The following is a 27,244-nucleotide window of genomic DNA, read 5'->3' on the forward strand; positions in this document are numbered from 1 at the left end:
ATTTGCTGGCGGTAGGAGGATTATTTCTTTACTCTTCTTTTGAGTATGGCTTGAATCAGTTCTGAGCACAGTGACATCTGGAATACACATTTGTTTATTCGTACAAGTTTTAATAGATGTCAATATGTTCTCTGGTTGCTCTCTCTCTCTCTCTCTCTCTCTCTCTCTCTCTCTCTCTCTGTGTGTGTGTGTGTGTGTGTGTGTGTGTGCACAACATCTAAATAGCCAATGTCAAAGACCAGGCAGAACCAACATATGTCATAAAGCAGAGCCTGTTTGTCTTTCTGCTTATGTTTTTGTTTGTTTTGTTTGGGGGTCATGGTGCTAATTCTGAACTCAAGGCCTCAAATCCTGTCTTTTATACTGATTATAGTCTAGGACCTCCCGGAAGATACTCATTAGTGTTGTTGGTACCCAGACGTCCAGACAGATTGTGCTCAAAGCCCTGTCTAGCTGTATGAACTTAGTTCACATCCGTAACTAGTCTCTCCCATAGGAAAGAGGGCGGTCCCTCCATCGTGGAGGCAGAGTGACCTGGAGTGCATTAGGTGTGTGTGGAATGTGGTTCAGAGGAAGCGTTCAGCGGGCGTCTTCTGTTACTGTCACAGAGCACAGACACTTGTATCAAGTAAATAAGTAAAAGAAAATTAAATGTATTTAAAAGTGCACTAGAGAGACATCTCAGCAGTTAAGAGCCTCCATTGCTCTTGCAGAGGACCTGGGTTTGGTTCCAAGAGCCCACATGGCAGCTCACTACCTTCTGTACTTCCAGAAGTACAGAAGATCCAGCACCCTCTTCTGGTCGCCACAGACACTGCATGCATGTAGTACACACATATATATGTAGGCAAAACACCCAAACACATACAATAAATCCTTTCTTTAAAAAAAAAAGTATTAAAAACAAGTAAAGGGCTAGGAGTATCTTAGTAGATAAAGCACTTGCCTAGTATGTTTGATACCTAGTAGTAGTAAAAAATAATATATGCAGGGCAGTGGTGACACACACCTTTAATTCCAGCACTTGGGACACAGAGGCAGGTGGATCTCTGTGAGTTCCAGGCCAGCCTGGTCTACAAAGAGAGTTCCAGGACAGGACATCTAGGGCTACACAGAGAAAGCCTGTTTCAGAAAACAAACAAACATATAAATACATAAAAATATAAAGTACAAAAATAAACAATAAAAATAAACAAAAAGCATTAGATATTTTACTGTTATTCTTGATACCACTGACTTTAGTAGAAATAGAAATTCCTTTTTAATCTGGGCATGGAGGTGCATGCTTATAATCTTAGTAGACAGGCAGGGAAATAGTGAGTTGAAGACCAGACTGGAACACATAACAAGATCATGTCTCAAAACAACAACAACAACAACAAAAACAGTTAAAGAAACAGTGTAAATGGTAGAGTATGCCCCAAGCCCTGGGTCTGATGCCCAGAATCTCTAAGAAGTAAAAAACAAATAAACCGATAGCTCAGTGCTACCTGCTGTGGATGTGACTCGGGAATTCCAGGGGAGGAGCTGGCAAGTAGAGACACGTGCCACGGAGTGGGTAATTCAACACCACTGTGGTAGAAGGAGAGAACCAACTTCTGCATGTTGTTCTCCGACCTCCACACATGTGCCATGGTACATGTACAACACACAGAAAGGAGGGGAGGAAGAGAGAATATTGAAAGTATTTCAAATTTGTTTTTATTTCATTTTGTGTGATTGGAGTGTCTGTGCACCATGTGCATGCAGTGCCCATGGAGGCCAGAAGAGGGCGTTGAGTCCTCTGGAACAGATGTTTGTGAGCTGCCATGTAGGTGCTGGAAATTGAACAATCCCAAGGGGGACGTGGGGTGATGGCTCAGTGGGTACAAGCATGAGAACTTGAGTTTAGATCCCTAGCATCCATGCACAAAGCCAGATGTGGCTCCATGCACCTGTAACCGCAATACTGAGGAGAGCAGAGACCGAAAAATGCACGGGAGCCAGGCAGTAGTGATACAAGTCTTTCATCCCAGCCCTCCAGAGGCAGAGGCAGAGGATCTTTGTGAGTTCAAGGCCAGTCTGGTCTACAAAGTGAGTTCCAGGACAGCTGCCAGGGCTACACAAACCCTTTTTTGAAAAACTAACAGAAAAGAAAAGAAAAAGAAAGAAAGAAAATCCATGGGGCTGGCTGGCTAGGAAAAGAAAAATAGTGAGTTCTAGATTCAGTGAGAAACTCTGACTCAAGGGAGTAAGACAAAGAATGACAGAATAGTACGCCCACCTTGATGTCCTTCTCTCATCCCTGCACATGCACACGGAAGCACACATGTATGCACACATGCGCACACAATCCCAAGGAGGCTGGGCATGGTGACACCTATAATTCTCATGCTCAGGAGACAGAGGCAGGAAGATGGAATAAATATAATATGTATTTTTTTCAGGCCATCCTGAAAAAAAGAATTGTAGGGAGGGAAGGATGGCAGGTTTTATCCAAAACTTATGAGCGCGAGTCTAGTCTGAGAGCCTCACTAGCTCTGTGACCTTGCAAAAGGGGAATGAAAACCTCGGTCCCCTGACAGGGCTGGAGTGGGAATGTGCAGCCCTGTGGAGTGACTCACGAAATGCTGTCCCCATGCTGAGCTCCTCCTGGGCCCTTTCTGCCATGGTTTAAATGAGAAGTCTCCTCCCGCCCCATAGGCACATATATTTGAATACTTTGACCCTAGTAGGTGGAACTGTTTGGGAAGGGTTAGGAGGTGTGACCTTGTTGGAGGAGGTGTGTCATGGAGGGTGGGCTTTGAGGTTTCAGAAACCCACACCATTTTCAGATAGCTCTCTTTCTCTGCCTCACGGTGGTTTTCTCAGGTCTTGCTTCAGCACCATGCCTGTCTGCTGCCGTTCTCCCAGTCACAAAGGTCACGGACTCACCCTCTAGAACAGCGAACCTCAAATTAAATGCTTTCTTTAATAAATTTTCTTGGTCATAATGTCAAATTAAAAGTAAACAAGACACTTTATGTTCGAATATTTTATTAACAACTCATTCTTGGCAGCACAACTGTTTTAAGTCAGGCCTGGCATGGTGGCGCATGCCTGTAACTCAAGCACTTAGGAGGTGGAGACAGGAGACCCAAGAGTTTAAGGTCAGCCTCAACTGCATTGTGAGCTATGAGACCCTCTGTGTGATTGTAAATAACCAAGCTTTCCGATATTAAAATGACAACAGAGTCCTGAACTGCCGGTCCTTAGCTTCCGGGAAGACTCCCATTGAAGCCAGGTCTGAGTTTTGTCCAGATTGGCCTGGGTCACATGTTCTTCCTCATTGTAAACCATGAATGAATGGCCCTGAATTAGAGGTCACTCTTCTTCAAATCAATATCCTCTCTTCTCTTTAAAGGGCATTTACCATTCTAAACTGCTTAGTACAGTCAAGCTTTTTATTGCTTTAAGTTGAATAAATGAACAGGGCTGGGGAGGTGGAGTAGAGGGAGGAGGAAGCCTTCCAGCTGTGACTTATGGCTCAGATCAGCCTACTCTGAACTGTGGAGCCTGAGGCATCCGCAGCAGATTGTGGATCAGCCAGAGGAGGAAGCCCACAGCATCTTCCCCCCTGATGGGAGAAGCCCAGAGTTGGGCTGGCAGATAGATCAGGGTTTCCATCTGACACCTCTCAAGCAGGACTTTACAAATGTGGCTGGCCACGGCTGGCCTTTAATCCTGCTGAAGTAGAAAACTGAGGTATGCCCTGCATGGTGACATACGCCCTTAATCCTAGCACTCAGGAAGCAGAGTCAGGTGGCTCTCTGTGTTTGAGGCTAACGTTGTTTGCCTAGCAAATCCCAGAACAGCCAAAGCTACACCAAGAAACTCTGTCTCAAAAAACCAAAGCAAAAGCAAACAAACCTGCAAACAACAGAAGAAATCAAGCTTAGGTCTGAGAAGCCCTCTGATCTTTCCAAGGTAACTAAGATATACCACTGATACCAGTGCTCCCAACACCCTGTGTTTTCCACAGCTCTGCCGTCAGGCGGTACAACTGGTCACTACTCAGTGTCCCCACCAACAGTGACATCATGGCCAGAACCATGTGCATTTCCTTCCACACCTAGGCTTTGTCTACGGCTGCCCTTTGATTTCTTCGCCATTTGATGCAGGGCCTCACTGTGTGGCCATGTCTGTCTCAAACTCCCAAGCAACCTCCTGCCTCAGTGTCATGTGACACTGTCCTTTGTGAGATTTGAACAAATTCCACTCACCCCAGAAAGGGAACTGATAACAAACCAAAATATGGATAGCACCCATGTCCAAGTTTGTGGACCAATGAATTTTAGTGGGGCTGCTTGCAGGAACATGAGTGAGGGGTCGCTTACAGGAGCAGAAATGACTTAAGACATCACCAAAGCCCATCCCAGCATGGTGACTGTTCACAAAAGCTAGAAGTTCTGAGCCTCTTTCAGGCAGCTTGGCTGGTCCACTCTTCTTCCAGGAAGCGCCGTCCTTACAACTTATATGATTAGGGAAGGGAGGAGCCTAGTGGAGCTGATCAGTTGCAGGGACTTCCTGAAGTCTTAGAGTTGTTTGCTTCCTGTGTTCAAAGCTCCACACAAGATGGAGTGTTTCACCTCCTCTTAGTGCAGGGGTTCTCAGCCTTCCTAACGCCATGACCCTTTAACACAGTTCCTCATGTTGTGGTGACCCCCAACCATAAAATTACTTTTGTTGCTACTTCATAACTGCAATCTTGCTGCAGAGGGTGTCTTGGCTGCCCAAGGGCAGAAATTCCCAACTCCCCTCTCCCTCTGCACACCCTCCACTGACTCCCTCCTGCCTGGACACAAAGGTGTGAGACCCATTGTCTTGGCCAGTGCCTGAGGTCAACCCTCTGAGCTCACCTGGGTCATACCTTATAGAAAGACTGCCCCAGCCACCACAGGTCAGACAGATGATGTCACTAATGACATGACACAGTGGCACAGGCAGTGTCGCTTTGGGTGCTGAGGGTTGTAAGGTAAATCCTCTGTTGTGAGGGCAAGGATCTGGGCCTGCCTGTGGGCTGCAGAGGGTGAACATTGCCTTGTTAGGCTAGGAGCTCAATACACTCTGGGTAGGACGAGATTCCTTCAGGCCTGGGGAGGAATGACCAGCCCTGTCGATCAGAAACCTGAACTCAGTGCTCATTGGGTTTTTGTTTGTTTGTCTTGTTTTTTTTTTTGCCTGATTAACTGCTTGTTTAATTTGCTAATTGTTTACATGGTGTATTAATTACTTTCCCATTGCTGTGATAAAACACCATGACCAAGGCAGCTATAGAAGGAAGGGTTTACTGGGGACCTCCAGTTCCAGAGGGATAAGAGTCCATCGTGGCCATGAGCAGGAGCCGTGGTGGCTGGAGTAGCAAGCTGTGCGCTCACATCCTTAACCACAGGCAGGAAGCGAGAGCAAACTGATAATGTCCCCAGGCTTTGAAGGCTCAAAACTGGCTCCCAGTGATGCCCTTCCTCCAGCAAGGCCATACCTCCTAAGCCTCCTCAAACCATACCACTGACTGGGGACCGAGTAGTCAAACGCCAAAACCCATGGGGACATTGTCATTCAAACCACCACACATGGTTACTAAATTATCGGCTGGATGATTGGTTAGTTAACTGATTGTCATCAGATTAGGTTTGTTATTGTTTGGTCTTTGTGTGTGTGTGTGTAATGTGCATTTGTGTGTATATGTATGTGTGTACATGTTTGTGTGTGTAAATGGGGGCTCATGCATGTCACAGTATGTGTGTAGAGGTCAGGTAATTTCAGGTGTCAATCCTTGCCTTACACTCTCTTCTGTGGCATGCACCAGGCTATCTGATCCATAAGCTTTTGGGGACTCTCTTGTCTCAACATAGGCGTACTAGGATTGCAGAATCCAGCTTGATGGGGATTCTGGGGATTTGAACTCAGGTCCTCACACCCGCCTGGCATAATGGGATTTAAGTCTCATTATGTAACCCTGGCAGGCCTCAGACTTCCAGAGATCCTCCTGCCTCTGCTTCCTAAATGTTGGATTAGAGACACGCACCATCACACCTTGACATCAGTTGATTGTTGGTGGTTTTGATCATTGGTTTTTGGTCTGTTGTTGTTTTTGTTTTGTTTTATTTTGTTTGTTTGTTTTTGAGACAATGTTTTTCTGTGTAGTCCTGGCTGTCCTGGAACTAGCTTTGTAGACCAGGCTGGCCTCGAACTCACAGAGATTCTCCTGCCTCTGCCTCCTGAGGGCTGGGACTAAAGGTGTGTACCACCACCACTCCCCACTAGTGTTTGTTTTTTGTTTTGTTTGACAAAGTCTCATTACTCTAGGTTGACCTGAAAAGTACACAGCCAAGGGTAACCTTGAAGTTCTCTTCCTCCTGCCTCTACCTCCCAAAGGTTGAAATTACAGGCGGACGCCAGTTTATAAAAAGCTGAGGATAGAACCCAGGACTACTTACCCACTAGTCCCCATTCTCCTGAGTCTTCCCTAACCCTAGATCAGGAGTTCTCAACCTCTGGGTCACGACCCTTTTTGCATACCTCTTTCTCCAAAAATATTTACATTATAATTCATAAGTAAGAAAGTTATAGTTATGAAGTAGCAATGAAAATAATTTTAGTGTTGAGGGTCACCACGCGTGAGGAACTGTATTGCAGGGTGGCGCCATTAGGAAGGTTGAGAACCACTGCTCTACATATTCATATCTTAGTTGTTGTTGGCTTTTGTTTTCCTGTTGGATGAATAGGTTGATGGATTCTTTTATTTCAGTTCTAATGACCTCTGTCCTCGTCTCTCACAGGCACTTGTCCGCCTGCCTCCCCACATCTCACAGTGCGATGAGGTCTTTCGGTTCTTTGAGGCACGGCCTGAGGATGTCAACCCCCCCAAAGAGTGAGTAGTGACTGTCATGCTTCTGCATGATTGGGAAGTGTGGGCCAAGCCGGGCCAATGGGGAGGCTGAGGATGTGGGACCCTAGTAGAGGGAGAACTACTACTGCTACCGAAGAAGGTTTCACCCAAGAAGCAGAGACTGTCACTCCAGCCCTCCTGATGCAGAGGGTTGCTGTGGGTGAGCTCCCTACGGCGGTCCACCTGTCTTCGCAGGCGTACATGTGAGCTCAGTTTATCTAACTTTCAAAGTCAGGGAACTTATTGTCCTTATTTTTTTTTTTTTTTTGCTGCAGTGAACATTTTTGCATACGCCACACACAAAATGCACACATACATTTTTATGAGGCAGACAGGATCTTTTGTGAGTTCAAGGTTAACCAGGCCCGCGTAGTGAGATCCTGTCTGAAAGGGGGGAGGGGCTCTACCCAGGTGATAGAGACTCCCCTGCATATCATGCATGGGGAAGCAGACTACAACAGCACCCCCAGGTTTCAAATGAGCCCACACTGTCTACCTCTCCAGGTGGCCTCCCTTCTGGGGTCTCTGTGATCCTGGATCTTCTGTCTTCTGGGTCCTCCCCACCCTGTTCTTCTTCACTTTCTAGGATGACCGTGGCCCTGGGTCCCAACCTGCTATTGCTTGTTCCCAGGTGGTGGCCTTTCTCCCCCACGCTGCCCCCCATAATGATAGGGAGAGCATTGCTCTGGGATGATGTAACATCCCGATCAGGGAAAGAGGGGGGTGTTAATGGTTGGAATCAGTGAACCCCACCTTTATCCCAGCCCCTGCTTCTTGCCAGTCTGCTAAATAAGTGGGCCCCATTTCACGCATCATTCCGTGAGCTGATGCCGTACAATAGACCAGCCTTGGGCCCACCTCCAGTGCTCCCTCCCAGGAGGGGCAGCTCCCACACAGCAGTCTTGGTAATGAGTAATGACTGTTCTGGGTCACACTCCGGAGTCAGGCATTGTCGCCTGAGGCGCTTTGATCATTTGTGCAGCTTCTAGAATTCTGTTTTCTGGTCTCTAGCAATCTAATGCTGAGTACATGGTGGTGGGGAAAGGGACCCCCCTGAGATAACCCAGTCAGTGCCACTAGCATGCAGTAAATGCTCCCCCTATGGCTGCAAAAGCCTGGGGACCGCATGGACTGTGAGTCGAGTCGTGTTCTGCCTCGCAGAGCACAGCACGGCAGGAACGGTGAAAAGCTCGAGGCCTTCTATGTCACCATGGAGACAGGACCTAGCTGCCTCCGCCTCGAAACAGTACGGGATTGACCTGTAGCTCAAGAAGTAGGCAGATGAGAGTTCAGAGGGGTCGCCCAGCCCTGATCCATCTCCACACTGCCTTTGGACCCCTCCTCCCTCCCCAAGAGAGACTGTGTCCCATTTAGGCCTTGTGAAAGAACCCAGGCCTTTACATGACCCTGGGCCGACTGCCTGATGATTTGTTAGCCGAGTGCCTCCCCTCCCTGAGAGCTGCTTACCTTTCTGGGCCACTGTTCATGCACCCCCCCCCCCAAACATAAATACGGGTCAGGTAACAGAATATTTTGACTGTGGCGACTCTGAAGAGAGTTATCAAATTATCAAAGCCTATGCATCGTGTTGGAATTTTGCAGACAACCTGGTTTCTCTGACCCCTCACGAGCACGCTGCTGTGGGAGGCTCTTCTGTTTTATGGGGTCTGGCGGTCTTTGCCATTCCATAGGGAAGACAAGGTTTGGACAGGCGGGGAGGCAGTAGCTTTAGGCTTTGATCCCCTCACTGGCCACTTTGGTGGCTGGCTGCTGCTCTTTAAGACCAGTGGTCTGGCACAAAAAGTTCTGTCCTCGAGACCCCTTTGATGGGCCTGGCACAGAGCAGGCCTGGTGTGGCATCGTCTGCAGCCACCCCAGGACGGTGGCTCTGGGGCTGTGGTTCCCCGTCTGACTGTGAGCACGCTGGCCTGTGCACATCTCTGCACGACAGGGAACAGAGTGCTCTTTTAGAAGCCCCTCTCTTACACCTCGACTCCAGGTCTTCTTTGTACTGTCTTTGCGTCAAGTCTCCAGCTACCCCTCAGCAAATCCTGTCTCCGCGTTTGGTCCGAGTCTAGCCATCTTCGTGACTGCCCTGGGGCCAGCCCGTTACCATCTGTTCTGTGGATCCTCGGCCTCCTGTTTGGTCTCTCAAGTCTCCTCAGCTCCCTGTGATTAGATCATGTGACCTCCCCCCTACCCCCCATGTTCAGACTTTCTGTCACTTAGAGCCCAAGCTCTCACCCTCTGGTCGAGCCTATTCCGTGTTGCCGTCCAGCTCCGGTCATTCGGCCCTGTATTCTCCTCTCAGACCTGCTGGCCATGCACACTTTGGTCCTTTGTGGGGCGTTCAGCTCCTGACAGAACCAGCCCCTTGTACCACCTCCTTTTCCTTGAGAACAGCCTTGCCTTCCTTCTCTGACTCCCAGCACCTGCTCACCCCGACTGCTCCCCGACTTTTTAGCAGACTGCAAGCGCCCCGGCCCGCATGTACTGGAGGCTGTATCACAGCAGTATTAGGTGGTCCGTATGATGTGGGGCCTTGGACTGGCAAGTCGGTTCAGTAGACAAAGATGGGCCTACTTCCTGCTTCATAGGCAGCCATTTTGATTCCATATCAAGCTCTCTCTGGGCTCTCCCTCTCTCTTTTCTTGTTTTATTTATTTTTATTTTATGTGCATTGTTTTGTTTTGCCTGCGTATTTGTCTGTGTGAAGATGTCAGATCCCAGGGGATCTGGAGTTTTAGATGGTTCTGAGCTGCCATATGGGTGCTGGGCATTGAACCGGAGTCCTCTGGAAGAACGGCCACTGCTCACACGGAACCGTGTCTCCAGCCCCCTCTCTGGACTCTTACTAGACACTGATCCCACCCATATAGGTTCCTCACTTCCTAAGGCCTTGCCACCTAGTGCTGTCATAGTGAATTTGACTAATGTTCCACCTGTAGCTATGTGTTCTTGGAACGCTAGCATATAAAAAGAGTGTGTGTATGTGTGCGCGTGTGTGTGTGTATGTGTACATGTGCACATGTGTGCATGTTCTTGTGTGAGCCTCCTGATGAGAAATGAGAGCAGCAGAAAGAGTGCCCATCGTACTGACCTCGCCCTGCGTACTGACCCCGCCCTGCGTACTGACCCCGCCCTGCGTACTGACCCCGCCCTGCGTACCCCACACAATATTACGTCATTTCCATCTTGGGCCACCTGAGGAAGAGTCTTTCATTCTGGCTAGCAAATGGTGAACCCAAAGCTCTACACAGCCAGGAAGCAGGGAGGCACATCTTAAAACGCATGTATGTCCTTAGATGCCTGAGAGCAGGCCCCCCCCCCCGCCCGGGCCAGGCCCCCTGCCTTGTAGTCACAAGGGGTTAGTGGGCAAGCGAGGCTCATGATGGGGCTTCCTAGTCTGTCACACGTGGGTTGAGAAGAGAGATGTAAAGAGCCATCCTTGGCACTAGGGATGTAGCCCGGTGGTTGTCAAGCAGGTGTAAAGCCGTGGGTTTGCTCCCACTAATATTATACCAACTGTACAGACATCCTACATGACACCTTGTCTTCAGAAGAAGAATAAAAAAGGATGGATCAGCAAGGTGTCTTGGTGGGTAAGATCCTGGTGACCTGAGTTTAATCCGGGGACCCATACGGTAGAAGGAGAGATCTGATTCCTGTAAACGTCTCCTGACCGTCACATATGCCATGGTACGTTCCTGCACACACAAATAATTAAGATTCTAAAATTAAAAATCTAAAAGCCACACTTAAAACTAGACAGAATTCAGTTTAGACACACTCTGGGAAGGCTGAATTTGTTCTAACAACCAAGATGAACCTGGACAAATGTGGGGTGTCCCATCCCAACCCCCACAGACACACCCCACTTGTCCAGGGCCCCTCTTGTTGACTCAGCACCCCTTGTTAGCTTGGCCTCTGCGGGGACCCCTTCAGGCAGTGAGCTCTGGGCTCAGGCCTCTCCAATCATTCATTCCTCACGCTGGCCCAGCCTGCCAGGGCTCCGATGAAATTCTTGAAATTTCATGGGACAGGCAGAGCCCTGCTAAACTAGTTTTTGTTCTTCAGCCTCAGGGCCACAGAGCTCTCTGTTGAGGCCCCGAACAATGTCCCAGTGTTCACAGAGATTCGAGGTGGGAGGCGGTGGGGCCTAGGCAGATGAGAATCATCTTGCCCCCGCCGGCCTCGGGGTTTAAATGTTGCTGGAAAGTCCCTATCCCAACCCACCTTGCTCTCCGTGAAGCCAAGTCCACCTCCAGCACCCTGCCGCCATCACCAGTTATGGCACCCTAGCATCCCTATGGTGGCTGTGCCCTTGGGACACAAGATCAGGCACATAGGGGGGTAGTCTTGGGCTGAAGTCCAGTTGACCAGAGCACTGGATGTGGGGACAGGGATAGGCTGTCTCAGGGGACAAGCCGGCATACAGGGATGAGGCTTTCCAGGGAAGGGGGTACAGAGCAGGTAGGGGGTATAGAGCAGGTGGGGGGGTACAGAACAGGCAGGTTGGGTAAGGATGAGGTTGGATGCGGAGAGACTCACTGCAGACAGGTCCAGCCTCCTCCCATTTCCTTCTTGGTGATTCTGGATTGCCCAGGACCAGGAGGAGATGGTCAGTCACTACATTTCCCTGTGGAAAAGGCGGTGGTCTAAGTCAGAAGAAACTATTAGCCTTGTCTCAGCCCTAGTAGGGAGACAGAGTAAGGCCATCTTGGCAGCACAGCCAGGTTCCTGAGAGTTTGGGGCGACTGCTTTTGGAGTCCTCACATCCTTGAGCCCATTGGAACTCCAGGCCTACTGTTAAGACATTGAGTAACCTGTGACATCTTAGTGTCCAGGCTGCATTGTGACTGGCAGCAGGACCTTGGCAGTGGCTTCACGACATGGCCTTCCTTTTCCTGTAAGTGTCGCAGACATAGCAGGGGCTGGGTAGAGCGACTGAGGGTGAACGTGGAGCATGTCCCAGCTGCTTGCCTCTCCTCTTTCCTACCTCCCCCAGGAGGAGGAGCCACGAGAGTCTCTCCCGCAGACTCCCTTTACTCCTGGGTATTTATTGAGCATCTACTGTATGCCAGGAGCTGCATGGGCCAATATACTCAAGCCTACCCGTATGTTGGAATCTTGCCTTACGTTAATTATAGAGATAGAATCGGACGGCCAGCTCTGCTGTGACCTTCAGTGGACTGCTTCTGGCTTGGGAACTGAGGGTAGAGAGGCAGTCCTGCCCTAGGCACTGTCCTGGTTTAGACCCTCAGCTAGGCAGCTCTGCTCACCTGGCATCATTATTCAGCCGGGGCCATGGGCCACACGTTCTTCCAGCCCCCATCCGCTCCCACTGGCTGATGCACAGAAAGCCTGTTCATCGAAGTAGACAAGAGAGCCAGCTGGACCTAGGAACTGTGGGTCCAAGAGAGGCATCTCCAGCTGGACAGGTGAGGGCCCCTAGCATCTCCAGCTAAATAGGTGAGCCCCGCCCCCAGGTATCTCCATTTAGACAAGTGATGTGGTCGCCCACCCCCAGGCTTCTCCAGCTATAGATGAGTCCCCCCCGCCCCCAGCATCTCTAGCTGAACTAGTGAGCTTCCCCCCCTCCAATAGGTATCCCCAGCTGGATAAGTGAGCCCCCACTCAGGCATCTCCAGATGGACAGGTGAGCTCCCCGCCCCAGGCATCTCCAGATGGACAGGTGAGCTCCCCCTTCCAGGCATCTCCAGAGGGACAGGTGAGCTCCCTGCCCCAGGCATCTCCAGATGGACAGGTGAGCCCCACCCCCAGGCATATCTACCTGGACAGGTGAGCCCCTCTCCCTTCAGAACTCAAAGCTTCATTCTTACCATTGCTGGCTGCTCTGGATGTAACTCCCCGATGGTGTCAGAATTGAATGTAAACCTGGGTCTTAGTTTCCCTGTGGCAGGCCTTCTCTGCTGACACCAGGCAGGAGGCTCTCTGACCATTTACAGTGGAGGTCCAGGGGCCGGAGCCAAGGAGAGAGCGTTCAAGCTGAGGCTGTGGTAGAGCAAGCTACTCAAGTCAGGTAGCAGGTGGGGGCACCCCGGCCAAAGGGAGTCGCAACAAACCTCAGGGCAGAGTCTGTCTCTGAAGGAGCCTTGGGAAGAAGCACTCTGAGAGGAAGTGGGTGCGAGGCGGTGGCTAGCTACATAGACAGGCTATCTACATAGCTTCTGTCAGGATGGGGACAGAATCTGGGATCTCTGGGTTCCCCTTGCGGTCCGGTCAAAACTAGGTGGCTATTTCTGTGGTCCAGGTGTGAAACAGCTCAGGTCCAACGGCTGTAAGAACGGGGTAACTAATAGGCACAACCCCGGAGCCAGGGACAAGCTCTGTGAAAACCCCACGATCCTTGCCCCTTGCAGTCTGTAAGCTGCTTGAGCATCAGCCTATCTTTGGGTGCTTGGAATCAGCGCCTGACTTCAGATCTGTGTGTATCTTTCGTCACCTGGTGGTAACATGGAGTATTACAGTCTCCTGCAATGGTCCTATTTAACTATTGTATTCTCCTGTGACGCTGGTGATCCCTTCTTCAGATGAGGCAACTCGCTGTACTCCCCATCGCAAAGGCGCGCGTCGATAGAGACCCCAAGGGTGCTTCTGGAGACCTTACCTCTGTCCTCCAGAGCCCCTGGGTCTTACTCTAAGATGAATCTCTAAGGATGGGCGCCACCTGGTGGGTACAGGATGATCTGCACTATCAAACTTAGGGGGCCTGTTCCTAGAAGCAGCCAGAAAAATCTAGTCCTTCCCCCACCATCCATAATCACCATAACCGATCCCGTCCTGCTCCCTAGCAGGTGGCCAGCTCACTTGTCACTGAGAGTAGTGACAAGGAGGGTACAGGTGACTTCAGGGTCTACGCAGCCTAGACTTTTCATGGACAGGCTGGTGTTAGCCTGAAGAGCCTAGCTCAGTGGGGAAGAGCGAAGGGCAGCGGCTCTCCCAGATGACCTTAATAACGTGTAATTTACATGTTATAAAATTCATTTGTTTTTTTTATGGTGTGGAACCCAGGACCTTGCGTGTGCTCGGCGAGTGTTCTGCCACTCAGCTACACCCAGCCTTTCAGATTGCTTTATTAGTGCACAGCTGATTAGATGATTAGGGGCACGGTTTCGGTTGTGCAAACATCACTGCAATCCAGTTTTGGAGCATTTTTACCACTCTTTTTGAAAATTGTATTATTCTTATTTTACGGGTATTTTGCATGTGTGCCATGAGGTCCAGACCTAGGGACTCCCAGGAACTTACCATGCATACTCCTTGAGACAAAGTCATCCCAGAGATGGGTGTCTTGGCTTGTCATCCGTCACAGCCAGTTCTTGCAGTTCATTGGGAGATGACGCCAGTGGGGAGGGAAGGAGAGAGAGAGAGACAGCCAGTGTTAATAGTAACAACCCTGCAGGAAGCAGTAGCTCCAGCTGCAGGCTGGCCCGCCCAACTACAGGGGTGCACAGCCCCCCTCCAGCCCGCAGATAGCCCACTGCACGAAGGGTAACTCTCGGAGCCCCACCGGTGGCCTCTTCCTAGGGGGCCTCCCTCCCAGCTCACCCTACTGTCCTCTTTGCTCAGCCCTCTCCCTGATTTACCGCCCACTCCTCTCTTCCCTTCTTTGTCATGGCCACCCCCCCCACACACCATGGCATCTTCCTCCCAGCTGTCACCCCCAGGTCCTCCACTCCCCAGAGGCAAGGAACAAGTGTGTCCCTTGAGCCTGGCTCGCCAGGCACTCAGCAGACACTGTAGGCCAAATAACAGTATTGATTGGAGCAGCTAGTTGTTAGTGCTACCAAGAAGGCTGACCCCTACCTAGTGGAGACTGTCTCAAGGCTTGAGGTCAGTGCTGCCTGGAAGAGGCCAGGATGCCCAGAAGAGCTGGACTGTTGGTGCCCCAGGTACAGTGACTGGGCATGAAGAGGTCTAGCAGATCCAAAGATGCCCAGTCCAGGAGTGCAGGAACCTTGAAGAACCCACTGGACCCACACACAGGGACGGCTGGGTAGGGAGCAGCCTCTTGATGGGCCTGTACAAAATGGGGTGGAGCACCCCCACCACGCAGGCTTGTCCTGAGCCAAGCATAGTCAAGGACTTGGACATGGTTTGGAAGCTCCATGGTGGGGGCGCTTGACAAATACAAGGTTCTTTCCAACGATGGGATTGGTAATGGTGACGCTAGTGATGGCTTATTCACCTGTCTCCCCACCTTTGGGAAAAGTGTTTACTGGGGATGGGGTGGGCGGCTCGTAGTGACTGCCACCATTCCTGCCCCCATCTGGGCAGAGCCAGAGGGAGTCAAGTCTGTATAAGACCTAGAGCTAAGGGAACCCAGTCTAATCCTGGAAACTGAGGCATGGAAAAGGCTGGTGTTGCCTGTTCAGGCAAAGCCAGACCTGAAACCTAGGTCTTGTGACCCCAGTGCTGGACTGGCCGTTGGGATCCGTCCAGCAAGCCTTTTCCACTTGGGCACGCTCAGAAATGTAACACACACAGTTGTTGGTCACTGGGAAGCCCTTAAGCTGCCCTGGGGAGGCTCTTCCCCAAGTTTCCTCAGCAACACAGGCCCTTGGCCGTGAGCCCCTGGCCTGCAGTCTGAGCCCACTGTGTGGAATGTGGCGGCCGCTTGCCCCTTTGTGGGGCTGTCTCATTAAGTCCTCCTCTTGGCCTGCCACAGTGAAGACATCTATCTAGACTTGGCAGTCATTCCTGTTGCCTGGGATCCAGGAGCCCCCAAGAGACCTGCCAGCATCACGGCAGAGGAGTTTCTGGGGATATATATGACAGCAGTAGGAGCAGCCACATCCCAAGCGTCTTGGGGCCCAGCTCTGCGACCCGGCAGTCCTGTGGTCCTGGCAAAGTGGCTTTACCACAGAGCCTGAATCTCTTGCTGTCTATGAAGACAGTCAGCCCATCGCTTCAGCCCAGCTACTTTCCCCACACCCCTCCCAGGCTTGTCCTTTCTAGCAGCCCCAACCTCCTCATCTCCTCCCAGTGCCCACCTTTGGCCGCCTGTTCCAGATGCTGCTAACAGCTTGCCTATAGATCCTGGCTCCGCTGAAAAAGCCTCCATCCAAGAAACCACTGGGCCAATGCAGAATGGCCAGCAGGGGAGATGGAGGGGAAGGAGGATTGAGCTGAACTGAGCCTAGACGCTAACTCAGTTCTTTCTTATGCTCATTCGGTTGCTGTTTCTCCCTCCAGGGAGGTGTGACCTCTGAGTCTCATCACTTTGGAAGCAGTGACATTCAGAGCTGTGTGTGACAGGTTTTGTCCCCTGGGGAGACCGAACACATTCACTCCAGATAGGGAGCCCATGACAGACCAAAGTATGGATACCACCATAGTCCAACTTGGAGAACCAGTGAGTTTTATTGGGGTTACTTATGAGGAGTACGGGTGAAAGGTGGCTGACAGGAGGAGAAATGTGTCACCAAAGCCCACCCAGCATGGGGGACAGCTCACAAAGCTGGGCACACAGAGCACACTGCACAGCCTGTGGGAAGCTTAGCGGTTGGGGAGCGTCCCTTCACGTGGCTCCAGGCTGCTTGCCCAATCTGTTTCTTGGCTTGCTGGAGAGGGGCTCTCTTTACTGTTTACTGGGGAGGGGAGGAACCCAGTGAGTCTGGCCGGTTTCAGGAACTTCCTGAAGCTCTTTGAGTTCCGTGCTTTCTGTCTCAAGGAGTCTCTGCAAGAAACCTTCTCCACCTTAACTGCAGGAAAGAGCTGGGCGCAGTAAAGAAGTCTCTCTGGTCCTCCTTTCAGTTAGAGTCCCAGATGAAGTTAAAATTCTTAAAATTCTCCAGGCTTCCTTTTTCTGTTTTGACATTGTGAATTGAACTAGAGTAAGCACCCTCTGTACCATGTGTGCGTGCATGTGTGTGTGTGTGTGTGTGTGTGCATGCATGTATGAGATTGATTCTGTAACCTGGGCTAGCCTTCAACTTGCAGGGATTCTCTTGTCTAAGCTTCTTAGGAGCTCTGATTAGGGGTGCGTGCCACCGTGCCTAGCTCTTGTCTCATTTTCTGAGGTAGTCACATGTGGGAATCCTTAGTGTCCCGCATAGCTCATGGTCACTGGGTAGTGCCAGTAGTGCCAACAACCAGAGATCCTTGACAGGCCCGTCCATGGCGGTGGGACTGTATGTCTGTCTCATGCACCACACAGACCAGACATCTGTAGCCTTGGCCAGGGAGAGAGAGGCAAGGCATCCTCCACCTCCTACTCTGTCACCTAAACAGAGAAACCAGGCTGAGTTGAAACCCTGGCATGCTGTCCACCTCCCTTCCTGCCTCTCCCCTGCCGCTGCAGTCATGCACCATCCGACCCCAAGTCTCCTCCCATTTCCTAGACAGCCCCCAAGTGCCTGCCTCTAAGCAGCCCTCCCGACCTCTTACCTCCCTGCCCTGGGAGTTCCCATACAGTAAACTCTCTACACAGCTCTATGGTATCCAATCACAAATGGAGTTCTTCGTTTTCTTTCCTTGGATGTTTGCCTTCACTTGGTAACTAGATGGTGTGCACTTTAAGGCAGGACAGTGTTTCTCCGGCCACACTCCTGCTTCAGGCACGGGAAGCAGCCTGTAACAACTCCTCAGTTAAGATGGAGGCGAAGAGTGGATGCTGGACAGATAATTGTGGTACATGAAGGATGGAAGATGGGTGAGGGTTGGTAGATGGACACGGAGGGGTGATTGGGCGATAATTCTTAGGACAAGGTGTGGGAGGAAGAACCACAAAGCTGAGTTCCAAGGAAAAGGATGTGGGGCAGGCCCATCGCCGTGGAGCCCATCGCCGTGGAGCCCATCGCCGTGGAGCCCATCGCCATGGAGCCCATTGCTGTGGAGCCCATCGCGTGGAGCCCATCGCCGTAGAGCCCATCGCCGTAGAGCCCATCGCGTGGAGCCCATCGCGTGGAGCCCATCGCGTGGAGCCCATCGCCGTAGAGCCCATCGCTGTGGAGCGGCAGAAGTTCCCCCTGGGGGTCCCTGACATCTTGTTGCCGACTTTGCCGACTACCTCTTAGCCATAGGTGATTCATGGATTTCTGAAAAATGGAGAAAAGTCAGCATTTATATAGTGATGGGGCTCAACTATGAAGTCCACAGAGAATGTCAAAGAGGCCCTTCCGTGTTTGGAGGCTTGTTCTGTTCATTGTTCTGTGCCCGCATCCATCCATTCATCCATCCATCCATCCATCCATCCATCCATCCGTCTTCTGTCCCCCTCCCCGTCCACAGATTGCTTGTCAGTATCCCCGCTGGGTGGGACTCCTTGGAAGGTACAAAGGGAGAATCAAGGTCTGTTTGTGCTCATGATCCTAAGTTGGCGTCGTGTGTGATGGGACCATGGTCTTACAGCTCCGTTCCCCAGGGAGGGCCACCATCCCCTCTGCAGATCTAACCCCACTTGTGAGCCTGCACTTCCAGGTGGAATCCTTTCCGTGTTCCAGTCTTTTCCACCGTAACCTAATGCTGTACCAAGAGCTTTGCATGTTGTCTTACTTGTCTCCCACAAGTTTGCAAAGCAAGAATTGTTTTAGCTCCTTTATAACTGAAGGTTCAGGAAGCTCCACAGTGTCAGGCATTGTAGCTGGAGCAGACTTTGAACCCATCCACTATCTCCTCTCACTAGTGCTCTGAGGCCCAGACATTGTAGAGTCATCCCTGAGCTTCCGACACACCCAAAGCCTGTGTCCACCATGGTGGGACAAGCATTGACTTTTCTCTGTGGAAAGAGCAGCAGAGACTCTTTGGGATGCTAAGGAGACAAAGCAAAATCTCTCTCTCTCTCTCTCTCTCTCTCTCTCTCTCTCTCTCTCTCTCTGTGTGTGTGTGTGTGTGTGTGTGTGTGTGTGTGTGTGTGTGGAGGGGTGTCTTCTGAGGTCTATGATGGTCATAACGTCCAGCCCCTCTATGACACAGGCTGAAGGACCCAAGACCCCTTTCTTCCCCCAAGGAATTCAGCTTTTCACCCAGAGCAGGAATCTGGCCTCTCTGGGCAATCGACATGGTCACAATGGGGCCCATTCTCAGAACCCTGGAAGACACAGGCCCTGCAGAGAAAGGCCAGATTCTTGTTGGACACAAGAGCCTTCAGTGCAGCAATTTAGATCGGGGCACAAATGGGGGCATAGAATGACATCCATGCTCCCTCTGCATTGCCTGGAGGTCTCTGCCTCTTGAGACCATGCTGTGCAAAGGCTTTCAAAGGCCAGAACAGAAACCCAGCTCCGGGCTATGGGGGGCAGAAAGCTCCCAGAGCTTGCAGACCTCAGCTGACCCAGGGCCCCCTTTGCTCAGACACTGACTTGGCTTCTAGAAGAGCACGTTCCTTCTCTCTAATGGAGACTCACAGCAGCACTGTCTGCTCCTCCTAGAAGTGGAGAAGTGGAAGCCCGGAGAATTTGTCGCTGTTTTTTAAAATGCCCCTGCTGATTAAGAAATACATCTTGGCTGGGCAGTGGTGGCACACACTTTTAATCCCAGCACTCAGAAGGCAGAGGCAGACAGATCTCTGTGAGTTCAAGGACAACCAGGACTACACGAGAAACCCTGTCTTGAAAAACAAAACAAAGAAGGAGGAGGAGAAGGAAGAGGAGAAACATCTCACATCACAACCCAACACAGACAGACAGACAGACAGACAGACAGATAGATTACTGGAACGGACATTTCACAAAACACTCTTAACCGTAAACGACTCTAATGGGTTCTAGCCAATTCTACCCTTTAGAAGCGCTTGTTGATCTGCTGCAGCAAGTTCAGGGCTCACTAACAGACAGAGGCTTGTCATTTGAACAGCAGTTGATTGGCTGGGAATGATAGGGTACTGTGATGGTAGGGTGCTGGGACAGTAGGGTGCTGGGACGGTAGGGTGTTGGGATGGTAGGGTGCTGGGACGGTAGGGTGTTGGAATGGTAGGGTGCTGGGACGGTAGGGTGCTGGGATGGTAGGGTGCCCCTATAATCTCAGCTTCTTAAAAGCACAGACAGGAGGATCAGGACTTAAAAGTCATTCTCAGCTACATAGTGAGTTTAAGGCCAGCCTGGTCTACATGAGACTGCCTCTCCCAAACACCCAACATTCTTTAATTAATTAAAAAAGTTTTTTGATCCCTTTTCTCCTGCCCCTGTATTCCAAGTAGCAGATACAGGTGTGCCCTACAACACTCAGCTGAAGAAGAAACGTTTAGAGTGGCTGGCCCAGGGCCACCAGGCTTGATGGCACAGCAGAGCCCAGAACTAGGTTAGGTGAGCTGGTGCCACAGTTGTCACAGCCTCTGTCTCCTACCTTTCCTGTCCCAAAACTTTCCCTCCAGCTGAATTCAGAACACGTCCCCTTTGCGGCTGATCCCTCCTGGATTTCACAGAAAGACTCTCAAAGTCCATCCATCCATCCTTCACCACCATACCTCTGCCCACATGATCAGTCTTACCTCTGTGGGAAGTTGCTTGTCCCTGCTTCTAGAGCCTTCCCCTCTTGTTCCTGTCCTGTCCTTGGATTAAAAGGGCCTTGTCCCTGAGGGTGCCCTCCTTCAGTCCCAGGATCTCTGTCACACTTGGAGTTCACCACCCCTTTTACTCTTGGGGTCAGTTGTCTGGAAATGTTAGCTCCCACAATGAATTGCGTAGCATTGGTACCCTGCATCGCAGACCTGTGAACCGGCTTCTCTTGTGCCTGCCTGTAAGGCCCCAAGGCCGCACAGCAGCAGCTTCCAAAGCCTATGGGATGATAAGTGGTCGAGATCATCAGTCTCTCCTGGCCCAGACTGAGCCCTCCGTCAAGGTTACATACAATGCATTCTTCCCCAGTTCACGTATTCTAAGGAGTGCCTGTGTCCAAGCTCTCAAAGTCACCCCAAGTCAGCCATCTGGCACCAAGTCTGCTTCTTCCGAGCAAGTCTTAGCAGAAGTAGCAGACCTGCAGACGGGCACCCCAGGCCATGCAGCCAAAGTCAGCCAGCAGACAGCAGGGTGAGGACATTGGAATGGAAGTGCAGGCCTGTGCTCCCGCGCCAAGGCTCTCGCTGATGGGAGGGAGGGAAGGAGGAAAGGAGGCTGCAGGCTGCTGCCAAGTTCCACCTGCCAAAGATACAGCAGCCTTCCTCATGGCCACCCCGAACTCTAACATCCCTGAGTCTTTTCTCACCTGTCTCAGCTGCTTTTCCTGGTAACCTTGATGGACAGGGTGACCCCCTCCTTTCCTCAGCAAATTGGTGGTCCACACAAGCCATCACAGGAGAGAGGTGCAGAGGCAGGCGATGATGCCTGTATCAGGTTGGTGGTCTTCACTAGCCATCACAGGAGGGAGGTGCAGAGGCAGGCGGATGATGCCTGTATAAGGTTGGTGGTCCTCACAAGCCATCACAGGAGAGAGGTACAGAGTCAGGCAGCCAACACAAAGACTTTTCCCAGCCCTCACTCCAGCCTCTTCCTCCTTGCTGCCACTAATACCAGATGCTTTGCTGGGATGGCCAAGGAAGAGCACAGGCCTCGCCTAGAGAACTGAAAGGGGAGAAAGAAAAAATGAAGCTACACATTGTGTGTGTGTGTGTGTGTGTGTGTGTGTGTGTGTGTGTGTGTGTGTGTGCGCTACAGCGTATTATGAAGTCAGGACAACTTTTGGTAGCCATTTCTCTCCTTCTACCATGTGGCTCCCTAGAATCAAACTTGGACCTTCAGGATTGGCAGCCAGCCCCTTTGCCTGCTGATCTATCTTCCTGAGCCAAGCACCCCAGTTTAAAGGAGTCTCTGCCATCTGGCTAGCAACTTCAGGGTGAGCCTGGAGGCTGGTCTCCTGGGCGATCTAGCCTGTCAAGTCAGCAGTTGACACTATCACAAGGCCATTCCTTTTCCAGCACACCTGTTGCTGAAATTCCTCCTCAGGGGCTGACGTAAGCCCTGTCTACCCTGACCCTCAAGGGTCAGCTGGCAAATCAAGGCAAGAGTCACTCTAGAGAGCTAATACATTGACTGGGCTTACTTACAAAGCATAGGTTAGGGGTTACTTTCTGGAATGCAGGTGCCCCCCGCAAAAGGCCACACCAGAACACCTTTACCCAACAGAGATGATGGTGCTCCCATAGCCACCCAGATGAAGACCCTTCCCTTAGCCTTCATGGGTCTGTATACTCAAGCCCCTCCCTTGGGCCATGTGCAGTGGGCAGAGTTGTACACAGCAGGCAGTACGAAGAGCCAGGTACCCAGAGGAGGGTCTCATGGCCCTGTGCACGCCTATATGAGGGATGTAAACAGTCGACAGCTGAGCTCGCAAAGATGGCAAAGATGGCTGTTGTTTGGCTTCCAGAATAGTTAGTCCTGTGCAGCAATGCTGTATACCCCTCCCTCCCCAAAGTCTGTGACTGTCTGTGACCGTGACTGTCCTCGTCCTGTGACTGTGACTGCCCTCGTTCTGTGGGTGGACAAGTTCAGGACTGAAGTAGTTCAGGGTCACCGCCACAGCAATCAGCCTAGCTTTGAACCAGAGGCTTTGGCCTCACATGAACTCAGTTGCATCTCCGCAGGAAGGACCCAGAGATAAACAGTGTGACTCCTTTTACAGACACAGACAGGAATCTGAAGGGGGACCTCGGTCTTCTCTGCTGCAGGCCAGTCTGTGGGCCACAGGGAAACAGTCGTGCCAGTTTTTTCTCCAAGTCCCATGTTCCAGTTTGCTTAGCACAATTGATGCCTGCTGTCCTAGTCACCCTGGCCGGCTAAAAGGCTGAACAGCCTGATGGAGCCTGGGAGGCCTTTGCAATTACATTAGCTTCTGGCATCATGAAAGGGAGATGCTAGCCTCACCCTCCCTCCTCCACTCCTTCCTCCGGCTCCCTGGGACTTTGTGATTCAGCAGCTAGTCAGAGGCAGGCTAGACTGTGGAGCATTGGCCGGCAGCGGCTGTCATCACCACCTTAAGACTGCCACTGAGTGAAGAGGGAACCTGACTTGTTGGGCCCCCAATAGAGTGACACCCCCCCCACCCGTCCTGTCTGGCCAGAACTGATTGAAGGGCAGTGAGAGGTGGGTGTGCCTGAGGTGGGGGAGCCCTGCCTTTTCATAGCCTGCTATGTCAGGGATGGGGGAGTCCCAGATACCTAAGCTGCTTCTCAGCAGGCTCAGCCGTTAAAAATACCAAATGGTTTTGCTGAAAAGGACCCAGCCGGAAACCTCTGAGAATTTCCTATTAGGGCAGTGCCTTCCTGGGCTGGAGCCAGGCACCTTATGGATTCCTCTCTGCCATTCAGTTGTGAGCCAGCTGCCCCCACTGTCAAGAGCCACCCCCCTTCCTCCCACGTGTTTGTCAGGCCCCAGGGTTGCCTTCTACCCCTGCACCCACAGCTCCAGGAGGGTGGGGCTTGAGAGCCTCAGAACTAAACCAGGGTTCCCTGTTTGGGCCCCAACCCAACCACAGCCACGCATTGACTGATGTTGGACAAGGAAGTGTCTATAAGCCTTGCCCTTCTCACCTGAAAGGGGAGAACACAGCGTTGCTAGGGGGAGAGATCCAGGAATCCTAGGTGGAGGGCTGCAGACTCTGATGGCAGGACAAGCCCAGAGGTTCTGTCTGAAAGCCTTTTGGGAAATTTGAGCACATTGCTCCTGCTTCATATGAATGCCCCTAAGGTGTGGCCGGTGCTGGTACTGGTGCTTATGCAACCCTGGCCCAGCCTCAGAATTCCAAGGAAGCATTTTGGGAACACAGATAACCAAGTAGGTATGGGTGGCTCCACCCTGGGTTTCTAGCCAGCTTTCTAGATGGTTCTGTTGAAGGGTCAGCCTGAGTTTCAGTGTGGTACTTGGTGACATGTGCCTCATTCCTCTGTCCCCCTGTCCCATGGGGACAGCTAGCCTGCCTCCCCACTGGGGCTGCTAACCAGCTCGAAGACAATCCCAGACAGCCTTCAGCATGGAGAAGGAGGCCTCTGAAGGGAGGGCGCCACTCCTGCTTGGCCACCGGCAGCACTGGGAATGGCCAGTGTACTGTGGAGTTCTAGAACACTGCAAGCCCTTTGGGAAAATGGCGGCTCTGAATTGCCAGCCGTGGCCTGCTCTTCCCCCTTGGCCAGCCTCAGTGGAAGATCTCAGAAAAGGAATTTCCTCTCTGGGTGGGAAACAGCCACCACATACCAATCCTTTCCCTACTGGGAGCCCTCCCCGCATCTGAACACCAAGGGGGCACTGGAGGCAGAGGCAGGCTGGGGCTCAGCAAGTGTCCCAGCGATGAAACACCATGAGTGAATTGGGGAGGAAAGGGTTTATTTGACTCACCCTTCCGTATCACTGTTCATCACTGGAGGAAGTAAGTACAGAAACTCAAGCAGGAACCTGGAGCAGAAGCTGACACAGAGGCCTTGGAGGGGAGCTGCTTATTGGCTTGCTCCTCGAGGCTTGCTCAGCCTGCTTTGATATGAACCCTGGACCGTCACCCCAGAGATGGCCCCACCCACAATGGCCAGGCCCTCCCCCATCAATCACTGATTAAGAACATGCCCTACAAGCTTGCCTGCAGCCTGATCTTCTGGAGGCATTTTCTCAGTTGCCCTCCTCTCTGTTGATTCTATCTGTGTCAAGTTAACATAAAAACTAGCTAGCACATCAAGGGGGCAGGATGAGAGCCCACCCTCTTCCTAGTGATGGTATACAGATTTGTGTCACCAAGCCCTACTCCCCACCCTTCCTAACAGTGCAGCCTCTGCCCCACAGGCCCTGCAGATTTTCATCGCCCCAGGGGCTCATTCTAGCACTCAGGAGGCCTGCCTGGTTTTGTGAGGCTGTCTCAAAACCTAACAAGAAATGCAGCTTCCCAGACCCTGCCCAAAGCTCGGGAGAGGGAGTGGGGACTGTCCCAGCATCTCTGCCTCTGTAGGCCAATCATCTTTCCTGTTGCCTAAGGCCACGCCCTCAAAGCTCTGAATCTGAGGCTGCCCGCCCTTCTCCACTGAGACCCTTCTCCAGGGAGCAGATCCAGCTAGCTAGTTTGCTTGGCCAAAAATAGGTAGCAAGTGGCATTTTCTTTGGTCCCCAGGGACCAGGAGGGCAGTTCCTCTTGTCTCCAGATAGGTCCCAAACTGGCTCCTGAGCCTTAACAGAACTCAGATTTTAGGAATTCCATGAGGCTGGGGAAGGGAAGTTGGGGGAATGGAGGGTACTGACAGAGCAGCCAGCTTTGGGGTGTCTGCCTCTGCTTGTTACTGACCCTAGGTCGACCTGCTCGCCAAGGGCAGAACTGGGCAGACTCCAAGCAGGGCAGCTGGAAGAGGGGAGGGACTATATGCTTATGGTTCAACAGTTATTTTAAGTGATAGGATTAGAACCTAGTGCTCACTTTAGAAGCTCAGTCTCCACCCCTGCCACTCCCAGCTTCCTAGGTACCCCTGCTGAGTGTTCCGAGAGAAGGCCCAGTGTTAGCCTTAGCCTTTCAAGAAAAAGAACTGCAGATGCTAAATATTGTTCCCGCAGGCGATGTTTGCCCACCACTTGCGCCAGTCCCAAAAGATGGAGTGGGCTAATTGTGCCAGTCCCAAAAGATGGAGTGGGCTAAAGCAGCTAGTGTGGGCTTTAAGGAGCCGTGGGGGGATGGGGGAGGACACCATGGAATCAAAGAGTCGCACAAACTAACTGAAGGAATGAAAGCTTGCTGAGGAAGTCGCTACTTGTCTAGCGAGGCAAAGTATTCCAGCGATGGGGAGTGGGTCCGCCAATGGTCAGAGCCTGGGTTCTAGCGATCGCCCACCCTCCGGTAGCCTCAGTTTCCCTGTTTAGCAAGCGCACTGGAATCTGATAGCCTTCTTGGATCTATTGAGGATTAGGGAAAGGTGAGCCCCTTTGGGCAGGCCGGGGCGCGGTCCGGTGAGGGCTGCGGAGCGACAGGGCGGGGCGGGGCGAGGAGGCCGATCGCGCCGTGGGGAGGCCGGGCTGCCGAGGCGGCGGGCGGGTATCGCAACGCGCAGTGCGTGCAACTGCGGAGCGCGCGGCTCGCTGAGCCGCGGCATCACATGAGCAGAGGCGCCGGGAGCTGCCACAGCGCGCCGGTGTGCGCCCCAAAGCTGCAGCTCCGTGCCCCCCGCCCACCCTAACCATGTCTATTTGTTGTTGTTTCTTTTTCAGAGATTATGGCAGTTCCAAAAGGAAATCAGGTAAGAGAATCTCAGCGTCTGTCTTTCTCACCTTCCAGCTGCATGCACCTGTCCCTCTGATCCTGCGCAGGACTTTTGCGGGCGGGGGCAGGGAGGGGGATGCCTTTCTAGCCTGCGGCACTATCGTCCTGCCTGCCTCGGGGTGGGGGTGCACATCTATTGCCCCCTCCCTGTCCCTTGCCCTCCAAGTTCTCTGCCACGCACACCTTCATTCTCCTCCTTAGTCTATCTGACTCCTGAATGGGAGTAGGGGTGCATGGGGCAGGGGATGTCTCAGGACGGCCTAAGCCCCTGCAGCATCTGCAGCCGGATCCTGCATCCCAGCTGCAGGAGCCACTGCTGGCTACCGCTGTGGCTTTCCGGTTCGTCCTTCGCACTGCACTGCGATGGAAGAGTTTGTGGATATGCAGGTTCTTCAGCGTGGGAAAGTGAGAGGGAACTGAAAAGAGGTTGCTCTTGAGAGACTCGGGGATTGCTGCACCTCACCACTGACCCGAACCCTCCCCCAGCTCTGAGCTTGCACTGCTCAGTGCTGTGGGGTCAGCTGCAGTAGTTTGCAGAGCTGGGGGGGGGGGGGTGGCGGTGGGAGCAGGTGTAGGTGCTTCCCAAGCAAGAGCGAGGTTCCGACACTATCCCTGGAGGGCCAAAGAAAATTCCTTCTGGGCGGGGGAGGCTCTCCCAAATGGCACACCGCCTGGGTGTGGGTGGGGTGTAGTTAGTTGGGGGAGGGTGATCTTTTGTTAGTGTGATGAGTTGGTGAGTTTTGGGGTGCGGGGCTGGGGCAGACAGAGCGAGCTATATTGGCACGTCTGTTTCCTGTATGTGGCATGGCGGGGCAGCATTGTGGACAGTCTCCTGAAGAGTCTGACCCCTGGGACTGTGTTCAAGGCCCCTAGATCTCAATGCCGGGGGACTGTGGACCAAGTAGAGGCTTGTGTGCCGCCGCGATGGGTGGGAGCTGAGGTGGAAGTAATTGTATTCTGTGTCCTTGTAAACACAGGTTTGGGTGTGCTGGGTGTACACACGCTGTCTTGTGTCTGTGTGTGGGAGGCCACGGGTTGGTTGTGTGGACATGGGTGGTCCTGCTGGTAACTGTGCCTAGGCTGGGTGTCCTCCGTGGGCTGTAGGCTGAAGCCTGTTGAAGCATGCTTGTGTACTTAGTTGTGGGGTAGCATGTG

At 52.1% G+C, this 27,244-nt stretch overlaps 1 protein-coding gene and 1 long non-coding RNA gene across 7 annotated transcripts in view; one reads left to right on the top strand and one right to left on the bottom strand.

The window, feature by feature from the left end:
* Window positions 1–27,244, top strand: part of Sh3pxd2a (SH3 and PX domains 2A) — a 199,454-nt gene that overhangs the window by 92,464 nt on the left and 79,746 nt on the right. For 5 of the 6 annotated variants that reach the window (XM_050145425.1, XM_050145421.1, XM_050145395.1 and 2 more), the window contains 2 exons: window positions 6,801–6,892; window positions 26,038–26,066. In XM_050145425.1, the coding sequence (XP_050001382.1) occupies window positions 6,801–6,892; window positions 26,038–26,066 (121 nt within the window). The remainder of the gene's footprint in view (window positions 1–6,800; window positions 6,893–26,037; window positions 26,067–27,244) is intronic. The other variant, XM_050145414.1, reaches the window with a different exon arrangement.
* LOC126503692 (uncharacterized) lies at window positions 16,360–23,525 on the bottom strand. Its single transcript, XR_007592365.1, has 3 exons — window positions 23,397–23,525; window positions 21,077–21,432; window positions 16,360–17,973 (listed from the first exon to the last, which is right to left on the bottom strand). It is a non-coding gene; the product is annotated as an uncharacterized lncRNA (long non-coding RNA).

This window comes from Alexandromys fortis, unplaced genomic scaffold (genome assembly GCF_014885135.2).
Source record: "Alexandromys fortis isolate MF-2015 unplaced genomic scaffold, M_Fortis_MF-2015_v1.1 scaffold_16, whole genome shotgun sequence".
In the NCBI taxonomy this organism is placed as follows: domain Eukaryota; kingdom Metazoa; phylum Chordata; class Mammalia; order Rodentia; family Cricetidae; genus Alexandromys; species Alexandromys fortis.